The 23,730-nt window shown below is 34.2% G+C and overlaps 1 protein-coding gene across 2 annotated transcripts in view; it reads left to right on the top strand.

Moving 5' to 3' along the window:
• LOC100370394 (uncharacterized) overlaps positions 1-23,445 on the top strand; it is a 33,193-nt gene extending 9,748 nt beyond the window's left edge. The window contains exons 9-22 of one of the 2 annotated variants that reach the window (XM_085502422.1): positions 376-475; positions 965-1,079; positions 1,378-1,515; positions 1,953-2,111; positions 7,739-7,843; positions 8,956-9,198; positions 9,860-9,989; positions 11,063-11,276; positions 11,945-12,080; positions 13,061-13,171; positions 18,228-18,340; positions 18,912-19,032; positions 20,024-20,259; positions 20,391-23,445. In XM_085502422.1, the coding sequence (XP_085358548.1) occupies positions 376-475; positions 965-1,079; positions 1,378-1,515; positions 1,953-2,111; positions 7,739-7,843; positions 8,956-9,198; positions 9,860-9,989; positions 11,063-11,276; positions 11,945-12,080; positions 13,061-13,171; positions 18,228-18,340; positions 18,912-19,032; positions 20,024-20,227 (1,889 nt within the window). In that variant the 3' untranslated portion in view covers positions 20,228-20,259; positions 20,391-23,445. Of the gene's footprint in view, positions 1-375; positions 476-964; positions 1,080-1,377; positions 1,516-1,952; positions 2,112-7,738; positions 7,844-8,955; positions 9,199-9,859; positions 9,990-11,062; positions 11,277-11,944; positions 12,081-13,060; positions 13,172-18,227; positions 18,341-18,911; positions 19,033-20,023 lie in introns of both variants that reach the window. The other variant, XM_006812414.3, reaches the window with a different exon arrangement.
• Positions 23,446-23,730: the final 285 nt, after the last annotated feature.

Below are 23,730 nucleotides of genomic sequence, written 5' to 3'. Positions count from 1 at the left end.
TGGAATGATTACGTGCGTAAGCACACCTCTAATAATAAAAAAAAGCATGGCTGCCACCAGGGTTTGACAGCCTCCAACAAAGAAGTTCGCTGATTCTATTCTAAACTTTTTGGTTTTGGCATTCCCCTGATGTATCTTCAGACAGTACGCTGTTGCATTGCGTGTTGGTCGATACTCCCGCTGTATTGTCTTCGTGCATGCTTTGAGGTATCCTCGTAATAACCTCATATTATCCTAATGATGAGGGGGAAATTGTGTAAGAAATGAATGGGAGCAATTTAAGACAACATCCATGTTTTGGTCAGTAGTTTTGATGGGAATAAACAGACAATGATTGAATAATGATTTTATATAACGTTCAACTTTCTTTTTCAGCTGGTGCCAAGTTTCTCACACTTTGTGATCTCTTCTCAAGAAGAAAAGGTGAATTTAGTAGAGAAGAAAGACATGAAATAATTAAATATGCAAGAACAAGGTAAGACACTTGAATGATGCGCAAGAGAACAGTTAACTGTCATGACATGTGGTACTGTGAAATACTTTGTTTTCGCTCGGAATTTATTTTCACTATTTTCACTAAAGAAGTGAATCAGTAAAAATAAAACCCAGCGAATATACACCGCATCCCCCCCCCGTACCTTTTTGCTGAACAACTCCCCTATATATACCCACACTGTCTATAAATAGACCATTACATCAGCATACATAATGAGTCTGGAACTTACTACAAATTTCTAGAATGTTCCATTACCTTCTATTGCCTCCTACAGTGTTCTATTACCTATTCAACCAGTTTCTAAAAATTCCACCCAGACACAGTACGGTTCTAGAACATTCTCAGTCACACGGAAGTGGTAAACAAGTCGTATGCGACAATGATGACCACCATCCTTTGATATTCTGTGTTGATGTATCTATGGGTAAGTATTTACTGAGTAGTAAATATGTGTTTTATTCATTATAGGTTACCAGTGTTTCTTAGTCAGTTAAGCAGGTTATTAGAAGTATGTAGACAACAGTTTTCACAACATTTAACGCCAAGTCAGAGACAAGAAATTGCCATTTACCTTATTCCAGAAGTAAGTACTTGTTGTTGGTACTATTGTTTTATCGCTGTCACCGCAAACTTGTTTCGCACACCCTTTCACACAGTGAATTGGTAGCAAATACAGCTGCGTTGCAAGGTATATTGCCTCCAAATCTGCTAACGATCTACTGGCTCCTTGAAGCAACATTGCCTGCAATGCAGCTGTGTCATCAGCCGATTCGCTAAAGATATTATTATCAATATATCATCTAGTTGTTAAATTTTTAAACAAGAACATTTACTTGTAAGATGACATCACTTATTGTGCTGGTATTTATTTGCTTTAACAGATTGAAACAAGTTTAGATATGTTATCTAAAATAGTGATAGATGCCAGAACTGCCATAGAACAAGTCATTACTGCATCCAATACACTGGAAAAACAAAAGAAACATAAAGGAGATGCATTGGGTAGGACAATTAGAAATGTGAGTCCTTTCGGATTTATATTTTAAGTGAATTAATGTATTTATGTTTTGAGGTATTGTAGTAGTCATGATGTATCTTGTTTCAGGGTTTTTTCTAGAAAAAAACTGCAAGAGGGAGGACTGCAATTTAGTGGCGCCACCAAGTAGAAGAGATGAGGTTCTCCCTACCAGGGTGTGGAGTTTTTGATAATTCTAAGATAAAATGGAGCATTCTATGGCTTTCTTGGGGCCAAAATTACTATCAGGTCACAGTTGAAGACTGTGGCCACATGTGATCCCTGGTCAATCAAAATTCACATAGTACAACTAGTACAATGCTGGTTTCTACAAAATTTGAACATTCACCTTGAGATTACTGTTGTGATTTAACTATCCAAATATTATTGTCTTGATTTCTGATTAAATCAGAATATATCAGTTTTTTTCTTATTTTGAAGGCACTACATATGAAAGAGCTAGTGAAGCTTCGGAAATTCCACGAGAGGACAACAACTGAGTTCATGAATTTACTACATAAAAGAGATAATTTTGCGTTGTTGACGCAAAACGAGAAAGTCATATCAGTGGTGAGGAATATGGAGCAAATTATCGAAGAGGTGAGACAGTAGTGGTGTGCTCAAAATCATGTTTTAAACTGAAACACAGCCCTTCACATTGAGGTTGTACATGCTATGATATGGTTTATGATGTAAAATATCATAATATGAGGTTATTACGACGATACCGAGACAGTACAGCGGATGTATCGACCGACATGCATCGGAGGCTGATGCGATGGCGTACTTTCTGAGTGCATACTTTTAGAACAGAATCAGTGAACTTCTTTGTGTGGAGTCCGGTCAAACCCTGGTGGCAGCCATTTTTGTTTTTATTATTAGAGGAAGCTTTACGTGTATAATCATTCCATATTTGGATTTTGCATTTCCTAATATGGTGGGATGAAAAAACCCCATAGAATACCGCAAAATTACAGCACGCTGAAACTTATGGCGTTACGATGACAGATGTATAATAATAATATATATTATCACTGACATTTCCAATTGTTTATGTTATATATATTTTTAATGATGCCTGTTTTGAAATGTTGATATTAGTATATAATTACACAAAATATTGTCATATCTTGCTTGATATTGTTTAAGGTAGCGAGACTATTATTTGTGTTGAAAATTCCGATTTTCACATTTATTTATTAATTGATGAAATGCACTATAAACTTTCATCTGACAAAGTCAACGTAACCTAGAATGTCATGTAAGTTGGTTAAAATGTAGATTTTCTGAAGGGAATCAAGGCAGCTTCAGTAGTGTTTTACAAAATCAACAACACAGGTTTAATCTGTGTGCCTATAAGTTTCAAAGATTAACTCAAGACAAAGCAATGTTAGGATGTGTTATCAGTAGCTATCTGACACACAATGAGTGTTTCCAAACATTTGAGTGGTTTGTCTCCGCCCCTGTTTATTTCACAGATTAGTCATTTGCATATGAATGTGTCAGACACAAGGTCACACGGCCACTGAAAAAAATCATTGATTTTAGTGTTTTCATCTGCCATTTTATCGAACTATAGCTATCCCATTCCTTTATTTTTAGCTCCACTGTCGACTTTGTTGAGCGGAGCTTATCATATGAGTGATTGTCCGTCGTCGTCGTCCGTCGTCCGTGTCAATGTTTTACTTTTTCGACTTCTTCTTGAAAACTACAAGCCTGAATGCTTTGATACTTGGTGTATATGTACCTTGGGTAGACCTCTCTCAGATTTGTTCATTTCATGATGATATCTTCAATTCTCTAATTTTGGTGAATATTTTTGTCATTTTTAGTAAAAAGTGATATTTTCGACTTCTTGTTGAAAACCGCAAGTGCAATTGCTTTGATATTACATATATAGGTACTACATGTGGACCTCTCTCAGATTTGTTCATTTTGTAATGATATCTTTAATTCTCTAATTTTGGTGAATATTTTTGTCATTTTTGGTAAAAAGTGATATTTTCGACTTCTTGTTGAAAACCGCAAGTCCAATTGCTTTGATATTTACATATATAGGTACTACATGTCGACCTCTCTCAGATTTGTTCATTTTGTAATGATATCTTCAATTCTCTAATTTTGGTGAATATTTTTGTAATTTTTGGTAAAAAGTGATATTTTCGACCTCTTGTTGAAAACCGCAAGTCCAATTGCTTTGATATTACATATATAGGTACTACATGTGGACCTCTCTCAGATTTGTTCATTTTGTAATGATATCTTTAATTCTCTAATTTTGGTGAATATTTTTGTAATTTTTGGTAAAAAGTGATATTTTCGACTTCTTGTTGAAAACCACAAGTCCAATTGCTTTGATATTACATATATAGGTACTACATGTGGACCTCTCTCAGATTTGTTCATTTTGTAATGATATCTTTAATTCTCTAATTTCGGTGAATATTTTTGTAATTTTTGGTAAAAAGTGATATTTTTGACTTCTTGTTGAAAACCGCAAGTCCAATTGCTTTGATATTACATATATAGGTACTACATGTGGACCTCTCTCAGATTTGTTCATTTCATAATGATATCTTTAATTCTCTAATTTTGATGAATATTTTTGTAATTTTTGGTAAAAAGTGATATTTTCGACTTCTTGTTGAAAACCGCAAGTCCAATTGCTTTGATATATTATACTTATAGGTACTACATGTGGACCTCTCTCAGATTTGTTCATTTTCTAATGATATCTTCTGTTCTTTAATTGCCATGTGCATTGCTAACAGCGGAGCTATCTCAGCCGACAGGCTGCTTGTTTTTTGTTTTCCAATAGCCTTAAACATTTCGATGCCCCTACACATGTTAAAACAGACTTTGATGGGAAAACAAATCGCTTGTGCAGATAAACAAGCTTGAAAATCTTTGCTGTGACTTCATCGACGTATTCTAGGAGTTTATGTTTTTCAAAATACAAGGTCTTTAACAAAAAATAACGTATACATATTGTCGTCGGATTAACACCAAATTTTCACAGCTTTAAGGTGACAATGAGAGGAACTTGAATGTGTCCAGACAAACTATTTCATGGATTATTTACCAATGTGTTGTGGTTTGAGTTGGGGGCAATGCGACTAAAACAGAAATTAAAATTCAGGACACTATTTTTCAAAACGCGTTACTTGAATAAAACTGACCAGACACATTCAATTCACCAAACTATTGAACAACTAGGAAAATTGAAAACAAAACTTATTATCACCAGCATAAATGCGTAATTTTTCACTTTTGATTAAGTAACGCACCGTAGAATGCAGATACGGGCATGACAAACACACTTTTGAAAAGCTTGAAGTCTGGCGATTCCAAAAATATATACTTTCCTGGGTCTATTTGTAGTCGTTTGGTCCCAATTAGAAGATGAAAACAAGTATGCAAATAATAGTTTTGTGACATTTTCGAATAAATCATTCTCTGTCTGTTGTCTTGTTCAGAAGAGTAATTTAGCTTATATATTTCAAAAGACTAAGTATAGAGGTACAAGTTCGCACAAACTGGACGGTCATTGTTTACATAATTATCACGTGACATCAAAAATGGCGAATCTTGTAAAAATGACTAAGTCCTCGATTGCGAGAGCACACTGCGGAATTTCCTGGTGAAATTTACGTCATGCATTGTCCGTAATCAAGTCCATTGAAATGCATCAAAAGACCTATTATTCCGATTTCTATGCAGGTTTGTTTTTTTGTCCCCAAATTACTTCATACTTGGCACCTTTAACAGACTATTTTTCTGTGACAAAGCATTTTCTTTAAAAACCCAGACATATTTCGCACCATCATTATCTTTTGAACGATAACTGCGAGTTTAAATGTCCTAGTCCGAACGCACTTGATTTGGCGGCGGTCCCAATGAGTCATACTCAATCGAAACTTCAATTCGAGAAAAACGCGAAAAACAGTCTTGGTTAATAAAACACTGTAGATTTGCTGCATTATTATAAATATACACTAAAAATGGCCAAACATATTAACCACTGATATCATAGAGCTCATAAAGAGTGTCAGATAATGAATAATTTCAAGCTCGAGTGTGAAAAATGAAGAAAACTGCTGGCATTTGAGTCCCCACTCCAGGAACATTCGTTATGTTATGTTATTGTTATGCAAACGAACAACGAGGGATAATCCTCTGACAAACATTACTGTCCCACTGTACACGCTGACAGTTTACAAACAAGCTAATCCTTCAAGTGTCTCTGATAAGTGATCTAATAAAACGGTTTTCATGGTGAAACAAAATGGCCGATGTTTGAAAAAAAAAATTGCTGTGTCAGAGTGCGACACTGAGTGGCAGATTTTTCTTTGCCTCATCTGTCAACGCTTTCTTAGAAATATAGAAATAAAATATTGACTTGGAAAATAAAACGATTTAAAAGAAAGTTGCGCAAATTTACAGTACTGTAAAATCTGTATTAAAAGCTGCAGCTTCTATTAAAATGGTACAATGCAACAGAGGGGATGCGGCTTCTATTAGAGCATCTACACATATGAGAAATGGTAAATTTTTGGGTTTCAATTGTTCAAAAATAATGGGTGCGGCTTCTATTAGGGATGCGGCTTTTAATAGAGATTTTACGGTACTCGTTTCACACTACCTCTCGCCTGCTCCCGCTTTCCAATCACCTTTTTTCTCGCTTTTTTGACCGCTTGTTGAATTTGACCGGACAATTTCCGCTTTATTGTCGACCGCGCAAACTCCGAAATATCACCGCTCGCTCGCACGCATTTAAAATTCGGACTAACAGAAAAATTTCCGAGGTTCACATTGTCTTATAATTGTCTTTATGGTTTTTATAGATGTTGAACAGCTGACAAAAGTTCAAATACTTTTTGTTTTAACTATCTATAATTATATGCACGCAACCTGACCCTTTGGCCTCGATTTGGCTTGGACTGAATATTTTATTGAAAACAATATTCTGACGTGAAATACAAAATTTATTTCAACACAAGTACGACATGGTTGTCTGGGTTTTCTTTCCTGATTATTGAGTCTTCGCGATGTGTTCCGAGGCGAAGACAAGCTGAAGGACCATGAAGCTAAATGGCAGTTCCATGCATGGGCTGACGGAAAGAAAATATTTCTAAGCCTAAAATAAAACCTCATCTTTCGTTGATAATTTTAGATTTAAAGTGCCGTTCAGATCTTAATAATAGTTAATACTAGTTAGTTGTATGTTCACACTTTACTATCAAAACCACCATTTCGACCACTTCTGCGCCAGTGATCAGTGTTTGGACGAGCGGTCAGTGTTCTCAATGAGCGAGCCAACCCCCCCCCCAAAAAAAAACGCGATTAAAATGCGGTCGGTTTCCGGTCGGACAAGACCGCATGGTCGGAAATTAAGCGTTAAGCAGTCGATGTAAAAGCGGAAAGTTGGGCAAAATGGGTACTGTATGACCATGTTTCTCCGACGAAGTCTCGACTGACAATAATGCTGACAATGGACGTTAGATGAACACGCATTGTTTGCGACGGGAAGCTTATCACCCGTTATATCAGAATCGTCAACAACAGTGTATACAGATAAGATGTTATCATTTAAACCCTTTCAAAGATAAACAATGTGCAAATATCCACGAAATGGCAGTTGTAGTCTTTTCTGCTAGCGTTTTAAAACACTGATTTGAGCGACGTTATTTCGCAATTTCGATCTTTTGTAAACCTGGGATGATGTATCAAGGTCTAAAGTGAACGTTTAATCAATTTTTGAAAAATCAAGAAAGAAGTGAAAATTTCCCTTCTCGCTACCTTAATATGATAATTTTAATACTGTATTTGCTCTATTAGTGTCATATGCACTTACGTAGAGAGATCTTACTATTTTAATGTTTAGTATTTTAAAGTCAGATTGAAATGATATTAAAGAGTATTATTGTACATAGTACCAGTACATTGATTGAAGTAACACCTCTCCATTGAAATTATCCTTCCAGGCCATGTCTGATATTATATTTTCACTGCAATTCCGGAACAAAATTTAGAGATCTTTTATTTGATATGCCAAAATCAGCAGGAATGATTAGATGTTTATTCCAATGCTCACATGTTAAAAATATGATGCTGTAATCTTATAATAATACATACAATAATATTAAAGCAATATATCATTTGTAGGTGTGGTACTGTAACGATGGTTTGTATATTATTCATGTTTATTATAATTATATTTATTCCAGTTTCCACAATATTTGAAAAGAATAGACCTACTGGCTTCTACAATTGAGGAAAAATTGACTTGGAAAGAGTGGAAGTATCTGTTTAAATTTGGGTCGTCCAGGGTGGTAAGTGTTGTAGTGCTAGGTACCACAGTCAGCATGTGTATGATAATACAGGGCACAGGGGGGATTGGCACGAGAGGGTGCCATCCGATCTGAATGGAACGTTTCGACGTCAGTCGTCCGTAGCCCATCGTCAAAGCAACAACGTCCCGTTTACGAACAGATGAAATAATTTAAGCAATTTCTTTACAAAATAATCCTCAACAAAACTTAGAAACATTTCATAGACAAAAATAGGCTCCAAAATTATGTCTATTGCAAACTGGTTGACGCCACAATTTCTTGCTGGAGCCCGAGTTCTACGCGTGATTTTATTGCATTCAAAACTGTTCCATTTCAAACTGCGCATGCACACACACTGTGGTTTCTCGAAATGCATACTAATTAGGTAACTTGTCACTGATAAAAAGTCATCGAATACATTTTGAGCAATTTTGAGCAATAGTACTAGAGTGAAATATAAACATGCCTCTGCATTCTCCATGAATTTCATAACTTGCTATGATCATGGTAAAGAGAAAACCTGTGTTTACTTTCAATAGTTAGCTGGAGTCTGATTGAAAACGTGTCTCAAAAATTACCTTTACATCATTTTTCCGATTATTTTTTCAGCTCGTAACAATAGAATCAATCAATTTAGAACTACCGGTAACAAGTATGCTATCGGAAAGCATTTTGGCACAATTTTACTGAAAAGACGAGTTTTTCATTGCTCATGAATATTAATTTATGCAAATGAGACAAGTATTTCAATCAATCGTGTCATGCAACTCCCCCCCTGACAGGGCATATGGTTTATAGTAAGGTGGTTTACTATTTGTTGTTTGTGACAAGCTCTCTTCTGCCATTGGTCAGTTTTTTTTAAAATGTGGGAAACATTGCGTACATTGCATGTGTATTGTGCTGAGTGGTCAATCTCTCGATTATTGGCTAAATAGCGTGGGTTGTCACAGGTCAACTACTACTGGTATTAGTGTATCATCTTCATATCATTCATTGTTTTTTACAAAAATATCAGACAAAATATTCAAACATCTCTCAGCAATGTTAAACTCTGGGTATCCAGTTTGGGTATCGCATCGTAACCTCTGACAGTATTGTATCTACTTTTATAGGCCTGGGTGTTAAACAAAATGACGCAGCATAAGGGAACATTACAGTCAGTGTTGGCACCAGTATGTGATCTAGTACACAGGGAAACATTTACAACAGCAATAGTACAACTAGGTATTCTAGATGCATCAGTCAATAAGAAGACCTTGTCAACCAAAGATGGAACTCAGCAGCAGTCTACAGAGTCAAGTAGTCCCAGTGTTAGTACTGGTGCTACGAGTAAAACCAGCAAACCAACATATCAGGTATTAAAGTTCAAAGATATATATTCTTTTCTGCAGTGCTCAGTTTATGTCATTTTTAAAATCATTTGAACAGCATAATACTTACTGCCAAGGTCTTATTTTCATGCATTTGTCTATAATTGTGAATCAAACGAATACAGTTCCTCATGGGTGACAGGTTTTCAAAATCAATTAAACTGATCAAAAACTTTGAAATTATGAGTGTTTATTTTTTGTGACAAAAGTTTTCACAGTGGTGAAGAACAAGTCTGAACTGTTTATGATGAATATTAGTATTATTATGCATGAATGAACATAAAGCAAGAAGTCCTGCCTCATAGACCGATATAAAAACACAACTATTTGGTCTACTATTCAGGGGGCAATCAAAAATTCACTCTCAACAAAGTTTCGGCTACTATTTGTGTTTACAAAAGTCTGGTCAAATGCCTGTAAAATGTTATTGATCATGAATGATCGGAAAAACGCATCATATATTTCGTGATCAGTAATTAAAGTGGAAGGATCGTCATGTGCGCCAACACTGGACTTCAGTCTCAAACGACAATAACAATGTACGCAAAGGCTCATGGGTAGATGCTTGTTTGTGAACATGAGTAGATGACGACTCTCTCGCTTTAAGACTACTCATATTTCATAGATATTTGTTTTTGTTTTCCAGACTAATGCAGTGGAGTCTTTGAGTATACCGCCAGTACCAGGTAAAAGTAAACTTGCGAAATCCGCGACAGAGTTACTGAAATCTGGACACTTAGCCGATATGAGATTTGAAATCATACACCAAAATCTACGTAAGTGTATGATATATGGAAAATACCTACTACTTGTCTGCATAAAGCACTGCTGTTGCCACATGTACAGTGTACATTCAAATTCCATGTAAACAAAAAGTTCACTTGTATATTACATGCCTTGTATGCTGTAAAACATGTTAAAAAAGCGGCATGCAATTTTAGCGAATTGTAGTAAAATGACGTAATAGCGAAATGTTCATTTAGCGAATCTCTCTTGTCATTTGTTGATTTCTTTGTTTGGCGGCCATTTTGAATTGATAATAAAGTCATTAGCGACATCTTGAATTAGCGAATCAGTTCTCTCGCTAAACTTTTGCGAAAAAGACATGCTCGCAAAAAAGACATGTTTTACAGTATGTCTCATGAGACCCATATCTAACATGATGTGACGTGACAACTTACTGACCTTTTTCATAAATCAGGAACCCTCATAGTTTTCTGCAAGAGAGACCTTTATGGTGAAGCCATGTTTTAATTATACACAGGCATAGAAAACCGCTCTTCCAATGTTAAGAAACTCTAAGACTTGAAATTTTGGCTAATTTTCAAAATTTCTGAGTTATCATTAATTCACCATGAATAATTACTTCAATAAACTCATAATTAAATACAATTATGGGTTAAATTAAAAAGAATCAAGAAATTTAAAGTGTTTGTTAACGTTGAAAGAGCCATTTCTTATGCAAGTGCATCCATGGCTTCAACTACAAGCCTCTTTCTGAGTTTACCAGAAAGGCCTCTCCCACAGAAGACTGTGAGGGCTCTGACAGGGTTGAAAACAAAGTTAGCTGTATAAAATGCTAACAATTGAAAAGCACTACAAATTCCTAATTATATCAAATAGTTGTCAGAGAGCCAATACAAATTTTGGGTACCCAAACCTGCTTCCATGGAAACAATGACTTTGTGATTTCCCCATAGCCAGTTGCATTGAGTTAAAAAATAGTCACAATTTATTTACAACTAATAATTAAAAAAAAAAATATTTTTTGCTTCTGAGTATCAAATAGACAGCCACGTGATATAATTTAATTTCTATTCGTATATTTTATTTCATTTTATTCCATCAGCTGAAGAACCTGATATTGTGATAGATCATACTCATGGTAACGCAGCGCCACCAATGCCTCCATCGCTGGCAGCGACCACGCCTCATCTAAACTCGTGTGAACTGGATATAGATATGGAGGTCTACGAAATTAAAGCACATCGTGTGATTATAGCTGCCAGGTGTGATTGGTTCAGACGAGCGTTAAATAGTGGTATGCGAGAATCTATAGATAAGTAAGTGCTCTTGCTTCGAATGTGATCATGTTGGTGCCGTTCGCATGCGTCAGTTTTTGCCTCACACATATTTTATATTAATTAACATGATACTTGAAAAATTGAGTTGAGTTTTGTTGTTTCAAGTGAACTTGTCTCGTATTGATATACTGTAGAATACTTTATTTTCGCTTGGAATTAATTTTTGCTATTTTCGCTGAAGGAATGATTCCGTGAAAATAAAATCCAGCGAATATACTTTTTTTCCTATATTTCACATTAAACTCATCAAAAATCAGTGAAAATAAATTCCATACATAACGCCCAAAAAGCCTTTTCAACGAAAATTAAATCCAGCGAAAATAAAGTATTCCACAGTATGACTAAAATATCACTAATATAATTATTCTTTATCAGCAAATAAACCAAAATTGTTTGAATGCTTCTTACGTTTTTTGCGCCTGATGGCAACTTTGACTTGCAAGAACCAGCCAAATATGTGGTGTATTAACTGTGAGCGAAGTGAAATAACATCATTGAAAATAACGTACGGTTAGAAACTATATGGTGATAGTAAACTTGCACTCTAATCTGTTGTTACATGGGCTGATATTGGACTTATTGTTAGTAATGATACATGCAGTACTGTAACACTTATAATATATAAAGTTATTCTGTATATTCAACAGAAAAATCACAGTACACGATGCCAATCCTGAACTGTTCAGATTATTTCTGCAGTTCTTATACAGTGGATATTTAGACACATCAGGTCTATCTGTAGAGCAGGTTGCTGATATGATGTCACTGAGTGATAGGTACGAGGTAAGTGACGACTCATTTACCTTATGTGTATTTCTATCAATAGTTTTGAGTTCAGTCGCTAGTTTAGAAACTTGCACGCTCTGGTGTAAAAGCGTTCCAATTTCATCTGCGTAAAGGGATTTACTTTTGCCACATAAATGTTTGATAGCTCGTCAGAACACCGGGAACCAGGAAAACCAGTGAATGAATTGTGCGAGCTTTAAATCAACCGACTGATGATGCTATAACTCAAAATTCATCTATTATTTCCAGACATTTTTATAGATGAATGTTCACATATGTTCTCGTTGATAATGTAAATGGATCCTGATCCTTGCATTTATCAGTGTCATAAGTTTCAGTTTCTAAAGTCTCAAATGTGTTCTGTTTTCATGGGGTTGAAGCAAGACTATAGCACAGTCCTAGTGATGAGAACGTCCATCTATTTCCTATGCTTGTCTTGTTTCCTATGCTTTGATTTGTAGTCCTATATTTTTACTAAATGCTTATCAAATTCACATGTTAAGATGTGGTGTGATGGAAAGAAACATTGATTTTCAACACCAACAGGAGGAAATCAACGTGTATTCTAAACCAATACAAATTATGACGTTCAGTCTTCATCAAAACATTATCTTTGTTGTGTAAATAATGTATGTTTTAGAGTTGCACTGTATACTACACTGCTAGTTAAGCCTATCTAAACATTATACTAAAAATTGAAACAGTAAGACCCAATAGCATTCCCATAGCAGACCCATTAAATTGTTCATCTTTGTAGTAAGAATGTCACCGAAAATGACTATCACTTGTGTCTTGTTCGTCAATTTGTCAGAATTCAAGAGAAACTAAATCTATATTGATTTTAAATAAGACCTTTATTCAGCAAATATTGTCAAATTCATGAGTTGCCCATTTACATATTCATTTAAAAAACATGACAATTTGATGAATTCTATTAACCAACCATTATATTTAATTAGTTGATGTTGTAATTTCAGGTTGATACATTGAAGCAACTTTGTGAGAGTACATTAAAAAGACATTTAGATGAAGATACAGCATTCTTTATGTTAACATTAGCAGACCAATTCAATGCAAGCACATTACGGGTATGTACAGCATTCTTTATGTTAACATTAGCAGACCAATTCAATGTAAGTACATTACGGGTATGTACAGCATTCTTTATGTTAACATTGGAATGACCAATTCAATGCAAGTACATTACGGGTATGTACAGCATTCTTTATGTTAACATTAGCAGACAATTCAATGCAAGTACATTACGGGTATGTACAGCATTCTTTATGTTAACATTAGCAGACAATTCAATGCAAGTACATTACGGGTATGTACAGCATTCTTTATGTTAACATTAGCAGACCAATTCAATGCAAGTACATTACTGGTATGTACAGCATTCTTTATGTTAACATTAGCAGACCAATTCAATGCAAGTACATTACGGGTATGTACAGCATTCTTTATGTTAACATTAGCAGACAATTCAATGCAAGTACATTACGGGTATGTACAGCATTCTTTATGTTAACACTAGCAGACAATTCAATGCAAGTACATTACTGGTATGTACAGTATTCTTTATGTTAACATTAGCAGACCAATTCAATGCAAGCACATTACGGGTATGTACAGCATTCTTTATGTTAACATTAGCAACCAATTCAATGCAAGTACATTACGGGTATGTACAGCATTCTTTATGTTAACATTAGCAGACCAATTCAATACAAGTACATTACGGGTATGTACAGCATTCTTTATGTTAACATTAGCAGACCAATTCAATACAAGTACATTACGGGTATGTACAGCATTCTTTATGTTAACATTAGCAGACAATTCAATGCAAGTACATTACGGGTATGTACAGCATTCTTTATGTTAACATTAGCAGACAATTCAATGCAAGTACATTACGGGTATGTACAGCATTCTTTATGTTAACATTAGCAGACCAATTCAATGCAAGTACATTACTGGTATGTACAGCATTCTTTATGTTAACATTAGCAGACCAATTCAATGCAAGTACATTACGGGTATGTACAGCATTCTTTATGTTAACATTAGCAGACAATTCAATGCAAGTACATTACGGGTATGTACAGCATTCTTTATGTTAACACTAGCAGACAATTCAATGCAAGTACATTACTGGTATGTACAGTATTCTTTATGTTAACATTAGCAGACCAATTCAATGCAAGCACATTACGGGTATGTACAGCATTCTTTATGTTAACATTAGCAACCAATTCAATGCAAGTACATTACGGGTATGTACAGCATTCTTTATGTTAACATTAGCAGACCAATTCAATACAAGTACATTACGGGTATGTACAGCATTCTTTATGTTAACATTAGCAGACCAATTCAAAACAAGTACATTACGGGTATGTACAGCATTCTTTATGTTAACATTAGCAGACCAATTCAATGCAAGCACATTACGGGTATGTACAGCATTCTTTATGTTAACATTAGCAGACCAATTCAATACAAGTACATTACGGGTATGTACAGCATTCTTTATGTTAACATTAGCAGACAATTCAATGCAAGTACATTACGGGTATGTACAGTATTCTTTATGTTAACATTAGCAGACCAATTCAATGCAAGTACATTACTGGTATGTACAGTATTCTTTATGTTAACATTAGCAGACCAATTCAATGCAAGCACATTATGGGTATGTACAGCATTCTTTATGTTAACATTAGCAACCAATTCAATGCAAGTACATTACGGGTATGTACAGCATTCTTTATGTTAACATTAGCAGACCAATTCAATGCAAGTACATTACGGGTATGTACAACATTCTTTATGTTAACATTAGCAGACCAATTCAATGCAAGCACATTACGGGTATGTACAGCATTCTTTATGTTAACATTAGCAGACCAATTCAATACAAGTACATTACGGGTATGTACAGCATTCTTTATGTTAACATTAGCAGACAATTCAATGCAAGTACATTACGGGTATGTACAGTATTCTTTATGTTAACATTAGCAGACCAATTCAATGCAAGTACATTACTGGTATGTACAGTATTCTTTATGTTAACATTAGCAGACCAATTCAATGCAAGTACATTACGGGTATGTACAGTTTTCTTTATGTTAACATTAGCAGACCAATTCAATGCAAATACATTACGGGTATGTACAGCATTCTTTATGTTAACATTAGCAGACCAATTCAATGCAAGTACATTACGGGTATGTACAGCATTCTTTATGTTAACATTAGCAGACCAATTCAATGCAAATACATTACGGGTATGTACAGCATTCTTTATGTTAACATTAGCAGACCAATTCAATACAAGTACATTACGGGTATGTACAGCATTCTTTATGTTAACATTAGCAGACAATTCAATGCAAGTACATTACGGGTATGTACAGTATTCTTTATGTTAACATTAGCAGACCAATTCAATGCAAGTACATTACGGGTATGTACAGCATTCTTTATGTTAACATTAGCAGACCAATTCAATGCAAGTACATTACAGGTATGTACAGCATTCTTTATGTTAACATTAGCAGACCAATTCAATGCAAATACATTACTGGTATGTACAGCATTCTTTATGTTAACATTAGCAGACCAATTCAATGCAAATACATTACGGGTATGTACAGCATTCTTTATGTTAACATTAGCAGACCAATTCAATGCAAGTACATTACTCGTATGTACAGCATTCTTTATGTTAACATTAGCAGACCAATTCAATGCAAGTACATTACGGGTATGTACAGCATTCTTTATGTTAACATTAGCAGACAATTCAATGCAAGTACATTACGGGTATGTACAGCATTCTTTATGTTAACACTAGCAGACAATTCAATGCAAGTACATTACTGGTATGTACAGTATTCTTTATGTTAACATTAGCAGACCAATTCAATGCAAGCACATTACGGGTATGTACAGCATTCTTTATGTTAACATTAGCAACCAATTCAATGCAAGTACATTACGGGTATGTACAGCATTCTTTATGTTAACATTAGCAGACCAATTCAATACAAGTACATTACGGGTATGTACAGCATTCTTTATGTTAACATTAGCAGACAATTCAATGCAAGTACATTACGGGTATGTACAGTATTCTTTATGTTAACATTAGCAGACCAATTCAATGCAAGTACATTACTGGTATGTACAGTATTCTTTATGTTAACATTAGCAGACCAATTCAATGCAAGCACATTACGGGTATGTACAGCATTCTTTATGTTAACATTAGCAACCAATTCAATGCAAGTACATTACGGGTATGTACAGCATTCTTTATGTTAACATTAGCAGACCAATTCAATGCAAGTACATTACGGGTATGTACAGCATTCTTTATGTTAACATTAGCAGACAATTCAATGCAAGTACATTACGGGTATGTACAGTATTCTTTATGTTAACATTAGCAGACCAATTCAATGCAAGTACATTACTGGTATGTACAGTATTCTTTATGTTAACATTAGCAGACCAATTCAATGCAAGTACATTACGGGTATGTACAGTATTCTTTATGTTAACATTAGCAGACCAATTCAATACAAGTACATTACGGGTATGTACAGCATTCTTTATGTTAACATTAGCAGACCAATTCAATGCAAATACATTACGGGTATGTACAGCATTCTTTATGTTAACATTAGCAGACCAATTCAATACAAGTACATTACGGGTATGTACAGCATTCTTTATGTTAACATTAGCAGACAATTCAATGCAAGTACATTACGGGTATGTACAGTATTCTTTATGTTAACATTAGCAGACCAATTCAATGCAAGTACATTACGGGTATGTACAGCATTCTTTATGTTAACATTAGCAGACCAATTCAATGCAAGTACATTACGGGTATGTACAGCATTCTTTATGTTAACATTAGCAGACCAATTCAATGCAAATACATTACTGATATGTACAGCATTCTTTATGTTAACATTAGCAGACCAATTCAATGCAAATACATTACGGGTATGTACAGCATTCTTTATGTTAACATTAGCAGACCAATTCAATGCAAATACATTACGGGTATGTACAGTATTCTTTATATTAACATTAGCAGACCAATTCAATGCAAGTACATTACGGGTATGTACAGTATTCTTTATGTTAACATTAGCAGACCAATTCAATGCAAATACATTACGGGTATGTACAGCATTCTTTATGTTAACATTAGCAGACCAATTCAATGCAAATACATTACGGGTATGTACAGCATTCTTTATGTTAACATTAGCAGACCAATTCAATGCAAATACATTACGGGTATGTACAGCATTCTTTATGTTAACATTAGCAGACCAATTCAATGCAAGTACATTACGGGTATGTACAGCATTCTTTATGTTAACATTAGCAGACCAATTCAATGCAAGTACATTACGGGTATGTACAGCATTCTTTATGTTAACATTAGCAGACCAATTCAATGCAAGCACATTACGGTTATGTACAGCATTCTTTATGTTAACATTAGCAGACCAATTCAATGCAAGTACATTACGGGTATGTACAGTATTCTTTATGTTAACATTAGCAGACCAATTCAATGCAAGTACATTACGGGTATGTACAGCATTCTTTATGTTAACATTAGCTGACCAATTCAATGCAAGTACATTACGGGTATGTACAGTATTCTTTATGTTAACATTAGCAGACCAATTCAATGCAAGCACATTACGGTTATGTACAACATTCTTTATGTTAACTTTAGCAGACCAATTCAATGCAAGCACATTACGGGTATGTACAGCATTTTTTATGTTAACATTAGCAAACCAATTCAATGCAAGTACATTACTGGTATGTACAGCATTCTTTATGTTAACATTAGCAGACAATTCAATGCAAGTACATTACGGGTATGTACAGCATTCTTTATGTTAACATTAGCAAATTTCACAATGACATTCAATGTCATACTTGAACTCTTGTCTGACACAAAAATGTTTTTAGAAGAAAACAGACCTGTTTTTAATAGAGAAAAGTACCAATAAGGGTATAATATTACAACAAATCCGTAACTAAATGTGACTTTCACATCATTAGTAAACGACTTAATGTTTCTGTATGTTTTAGGCAGGGGCAATGAACTTTATTATGGAGAACCCATCGTTGGCACAATCTGATGTTTTTGATGATTTACCGGACCATTTACAAACAGAAGTAGAACACTTGGTAGCATGGAGTGGGTAAGTGGAATATTATAAAATGTACTCTATGTGTATACATGATAAGTGTAACTCTGTGAGGTTACTTGTTTGTATTGTTGATACAACATTTTTGACATTTATCCACAACCGATTGGGTAATGCAGCCTATGGCATCATGAGTGAATGATATGCACCGTAGTGATGTGATGTGATAACGAAAAATATTTCTGTCCTCTGTACAAGCAACAATTATGATGGCATGATCTTTTCTAGCTTGATGTGTACACCTTTAGTATGCTGTCTATGTGTCTTTATGCCTTCTACTATTGCAGTTTGTCTTGTATATCAATAAATCATTAGACAACTACAGACTGTAGTTATTTAGTCTAACTGTGAACTTGATCAGTCAAACACAAAGTAGCGCCCTCACTATTTATAACTGTTTTTTGTATCACTTACTTTTTTTTTTTACCTCAAAGCACAAACTTAGACAATCAACAAGACACTCCTAATCCATAAATTATTATCAAAATTCATCATGTCATTATAAGACTGTTTCATATGTAACCCTATGCATGTACTTTTACAAATGTAACTGTGTTATTTTCAGAAATGAGATGTCACCAACACATGTTTGTCAGTACACAACGTTAGAGAGCTTGTCAGCTGATACAGAGTTACAAGAACTAGAAATGAAAGAATTAGCATGTGCTTTGGAAATGTCAAGGGAGGTTAGTATAAAAATTTATCTGTTTGTCATATTAGAAGCACATCTGAGTGTATGTATTAAGGTAGTTTGCTACCATTAAAAAATTTATCATTTAGAAATTGTGTGATAATTCACATACATGCAAGTCATTCATTTTTAAAGTATTTACAGAGAAAGAATGATGTGTTTTCAAGAAAACATAATTATGCAAAATAATCCAAGAAGTGGCCATTTTGTAAAATTTTCCATAGGATTCCATGTAAACATATTATTCTATGGATAACTTATACTAAAATTTTTTATGACAGCCATATGTAGCCTTCCTAACACTACATATGGCATAGGTCATCCTACAAAATGTTGAGGTAGAGACCAACTATAAACTACATGCATTTTTGATCAATTTTTGAAGTCGTTTTGTGGAAAACTTAGTTTACCATACCATAAATTTTATTTCAGAATTTTTAACATTACAGTAACCCAACCTCACTTACTAGATTCAAGGGTTTCTGAGTATGTTTTTTAATGGTAGATTGATGCTTTTTGGTGGTGAAAAACAAAGAATATGCATACATGTGGGCAGACAGTGGCTTTCCAATTTTGTTGAAACTACCTACATTTTCACCTTTTCTTCTTACTTGAAAAAAAAAAGGATAACAAATATATCACTATACATTACAGAAATTAAGCACACCGGTTTCAGTGCTATTGTACTGTGCTGTTTATATATAAATTTCATTAATTGAAAATGTGGTGTATAGTATGTGAGGTATGTTACTTGTGTGATCACAGTTTACTTTGGTGGTTTCTGTACATTTATACTTGAAACAGACCACGTTTTGAAGATCACATTACAAGTCACTAACTTGTCAGGTGAATACAAGATCACAAGCCAATTGTACATCTTTATCTTATAAATTGTTGGTACAATGCATTGTAATTGTTGAAATGGTCATCATTCGTCCATTAGTTAAAGGGAGGGCTTCATGCATAATGTTACTGTTCCCTTACAGGCTACAGTTGCCTACTCCGAAGAGGATTCCAGCTCATCGGAAATTGACGTAGCTATGACCGAGAATAGTCACGAGTTGAATACCTGCATCAGTCAATTACGTGACATAGTTGGCGATGATGTACCAAGGGAGGAGTTGGTACGAGTCTCGCTTGCTGCGGACTATGATGTCAACAGAGCTCTCAATTTCTTCTTTTCAACTTAGCTCGATGATGAAAGGCAATGTGGATAATTTAGGTAATACTTTTGTATGATATAAAGTGTTGCTTAAGATGATGGATTTGATTCATTGTAAGGCCAGGAAATATAATATTGTTTATTGGATCCGCTAGCACCTGCCTGATTGCATTATACATTTTTCTTTGTAGAAAGATGTAGATGTACCTGACTATTGTTCGCGCAGCAAGAGTACCGGTATTGCAAACTGCAAGCACTCAGGCTGAGAGTTGTCTATGGGTTTTCTCAACTTCATTCACTGCTGATGATTATCTGTGTTTGAAAAATGTTCTTTGAAGTCTCTGCAATATTTGAAATGCATGCTAGATGGGTATGATTGTTAAAAATGTTTAAAAATGTTTTCACCAAAAAAAAAATTGATGAGCAAGATTTTTTTTTTGTCTGTCCTGAAGTGACAAGGGATTTTTTGGTCACTTGTTGTCACCTAAAATAATGAACAATGTCGATTCACTAGTATATGCATATTTTATTTTGTGTGTGACTGAAAGATCATCTTTTAATCAATGAATGATCATCCAGTATATACGCATACATATTCTCAAAGTTATCCATGTAGTCACTATAAAAATGAACTTTTTGTTTTATGCAAATTAACTGTGAAATGTATGTATACGTACTTCGGAGCGCTGCTAAACGCATTATTCATTTTAATTATGCTATTTCCATGAATGAAATGCTTGTGCACACTTACAATAAATATGACTTATTGTTTTACTGACAAATGCATGAATTTAAAACTTGGTGAATATGCTCAAATTATCGCAGCAGAATAATTAATTTACATTGTGTTTCATTCTGTCTAGTGTTGTTAGAATATGTAATTCTATGGACATGATATGGACATACCTTGATGCCTCTTTTGATGTATTTACTTTGTTTTTACAGAACCGTCACTGTTATTGCCAGTGAAATTGACTTCCTATACATCTCTGTTTATGTAACAGGGCATCTTGCCAAATAACTAGTCTTTGCGGGTACTCTCAATAACATATATTATGCAAGAGTTTCTCATACAGTTTTTCCACAGTTATTTCTTCTATAGTATTTCTGTACAGCTCAGTCCTGGTTTTACTACGTATGTCACCATCATCAGTTGAGTGGATTCATATGCAAACGCTGCTTTAACAAATCTGCTTGATTTGGATTTGTGTGATGCAGGTTTTTAGTGTGTTAGCACCTTGCACATATTTAACTGAAAAAAAAATTAGTAAAGTTCTACTAGTAAAATTTATAAAAACTTGTCACACCTATGAAAAGTAAACTGACACAAGCATGTTTTATTAGACTTCCTAGTCTGGTTTAAACAACTGCGTCATCACTTAGAGTCACACTTCTTGTTCAGTGATCTTATTCCTCACAGTTCATTCGATGACCGTTCAACTGTCTCAAGTGTTGTACCAACTGGTTCTCCTCAGAGGTGCAATCATTGGATGGATTGGAACCTATTCTAATTTATATTGAAACGTGTAGGCATTCAAAATTATAATACTGTGGAATACTTTATTTTCGCTGGAATTTATTTTCGCTGAAAAGGCTTTTTGGGCGTTTTGCTTGGAATTTATTTTCACTGATTTTTGATGAGATTAATGTAAAATATAGGAAAAAATGTATATTCACTGGATTTTATTTTCACGGAATCATCCCTTCAGCGAAAATAGCGAAAATAAATTCCAAGCGAAAATAAAGTATTCTACAGTAATTTATTATGCGCATGGACAAGTATATGCTTCAGATAAAATAGTGTAATCTGTCATGTCAATTGTAAGTTTCTTTTACTATTAACTCAAAACAGGGTCCTGTATTTATGATAACCACACATTCTGATTTTGTTTTTAATTCTATCGTTATCACTCTTTGATTCTACTCTTCATTCGTCTACAGCCCCAAACTGAATAATTTCTCACCGGGTACAAAGCATAGAATAAAATAATATTCTATTAATTTCACTTTAATGGTCTTTTAAAATTTATGAATGTATAAGGTAAACATGGCGGTTGTCAACTTTTGTCATTTCACCACAACTAGACCATCGTAACATTTATCAGAAATAAAGTCAATAGTTTTTTGTCTATAGTTCAATTCTCCAGTATAAATTACAAGCCTGTATTAAAATGTTTACATTAACATGGAAATCGATTATAATCTAGGGAGGGGGACAAAAATACAAAAACAGATGGAATTTGTTTATCCTATAGTCAATCTAGGAGATTTCCTGAGCTGTGCTGACCAGTTTTCAGAGTGCACTATTTGTCCTCCCTCTTCTTCATCACCAATTTTTGATCAGTTAGCTTGTATTTGTTATTCTAAGGCTACGTTTATCGAGGGCATTGTATTTCAGTTTTCTGTGCTCAAGCTTGCATTTGAAATTTTCTAATATATTTGGTTGGGCATTCAACATGTGAAACAGAGTCTGAAAATTCTGTTGTCTGTTATATACTTCTTATGTGGCAATACTTTAATCAACTATTATGTTGTTTTGACTTCACATATCAAACGTTTTCTTAATAATTGACTAATTCAAATTTGAGAAGTAAGGGCATTTAATTTGTTTGTTTGTTCGTATTAGGTACTTTACTTCCTCTTCATCTCTATACACAGTGCCACCTAGTGGTGAGAAATTTCATTCAGGGTAACCTTGACATTGAGGGCGCTAGTACAAAACTAGTAATGTAATAAAGATTTGTAAGTGGCATTATTTTATATTTTAATGTGTTTATTTTAAGTTAACGCTTTGTAACCTTCAAAGTTTGTTTAAGCTGACATTGTACTGTCTCATTTTGGGTTTGTGAATAAACTGTAAGATAGCATCATAATTTACGCAGCCAAGCATTCCATTCCATTTTATTTTATTCCATTCCAATTCAGTTGATATTAATATTTTGAATTATTGTTTTCGGGGTTTTTCTTAATTTTTCATGCTGGCTTCTGAAAAAAACCTTGTAATGTTAAATATACAATTCATCCAGGATTTAAGAAATAATTCTGGAATCTAGTTTTAAATGAAAATATTTTTTTTCATTACTTATCATTTTTATTACAATTGCTTTGAAGAAAAGATTTTTCTTCTGTGATACTGTACTTTTTTTGATCTTGGTGTCCCAACTTATTTGCGGTTGATTGTAAACTTTGTGCTTTTCAGATTGTATATATTAAAGCAGATTGTGTCAACTTTGTGAGAAAATAAAATGTTTTTTTTTTTTCGTCTCTTTTAAAGTTTTTGGTGATTTTATTTAAATCTCATTGTTCTAATGCTTTGCAAGATATCTCTACTTTATAAACGAATCATTTTAAAAGGGTTGAAAGATTCCTTTTAACGATTTTAATAAAGTAACAGCTTACATGTACGTGTTGTGACAGTTTATTCGTTGTATGTTAAGTGGCTGTTGGTGAATTTATACGATTCTCTGTGTTAGGAACATGTACAAAATTTCAAAAAATATTTGCACCCATTGTACGAAAATCAACGAAGAC

The sequence above is a fragment of the Saccoglossus kowalevskii genome, chromosome 8 (genome assembly GCF_978046115.1).
Source record: "Saccoglossus kowalevskii chromosome 8, keSacKowa6.1, whole genome shotgun sequence".
NCBI lineage: Eukaryota > Metazoa > Hemichordata > Enteropneusta > Harrimaniidae > Saccoglossus > Saccoglossus kowalevskii.
The sequence above is the reverse complement of the archived record's forward strand: the minus strand, read 5'-3'. Positions and strand labels throughout refer to the sequence as shown.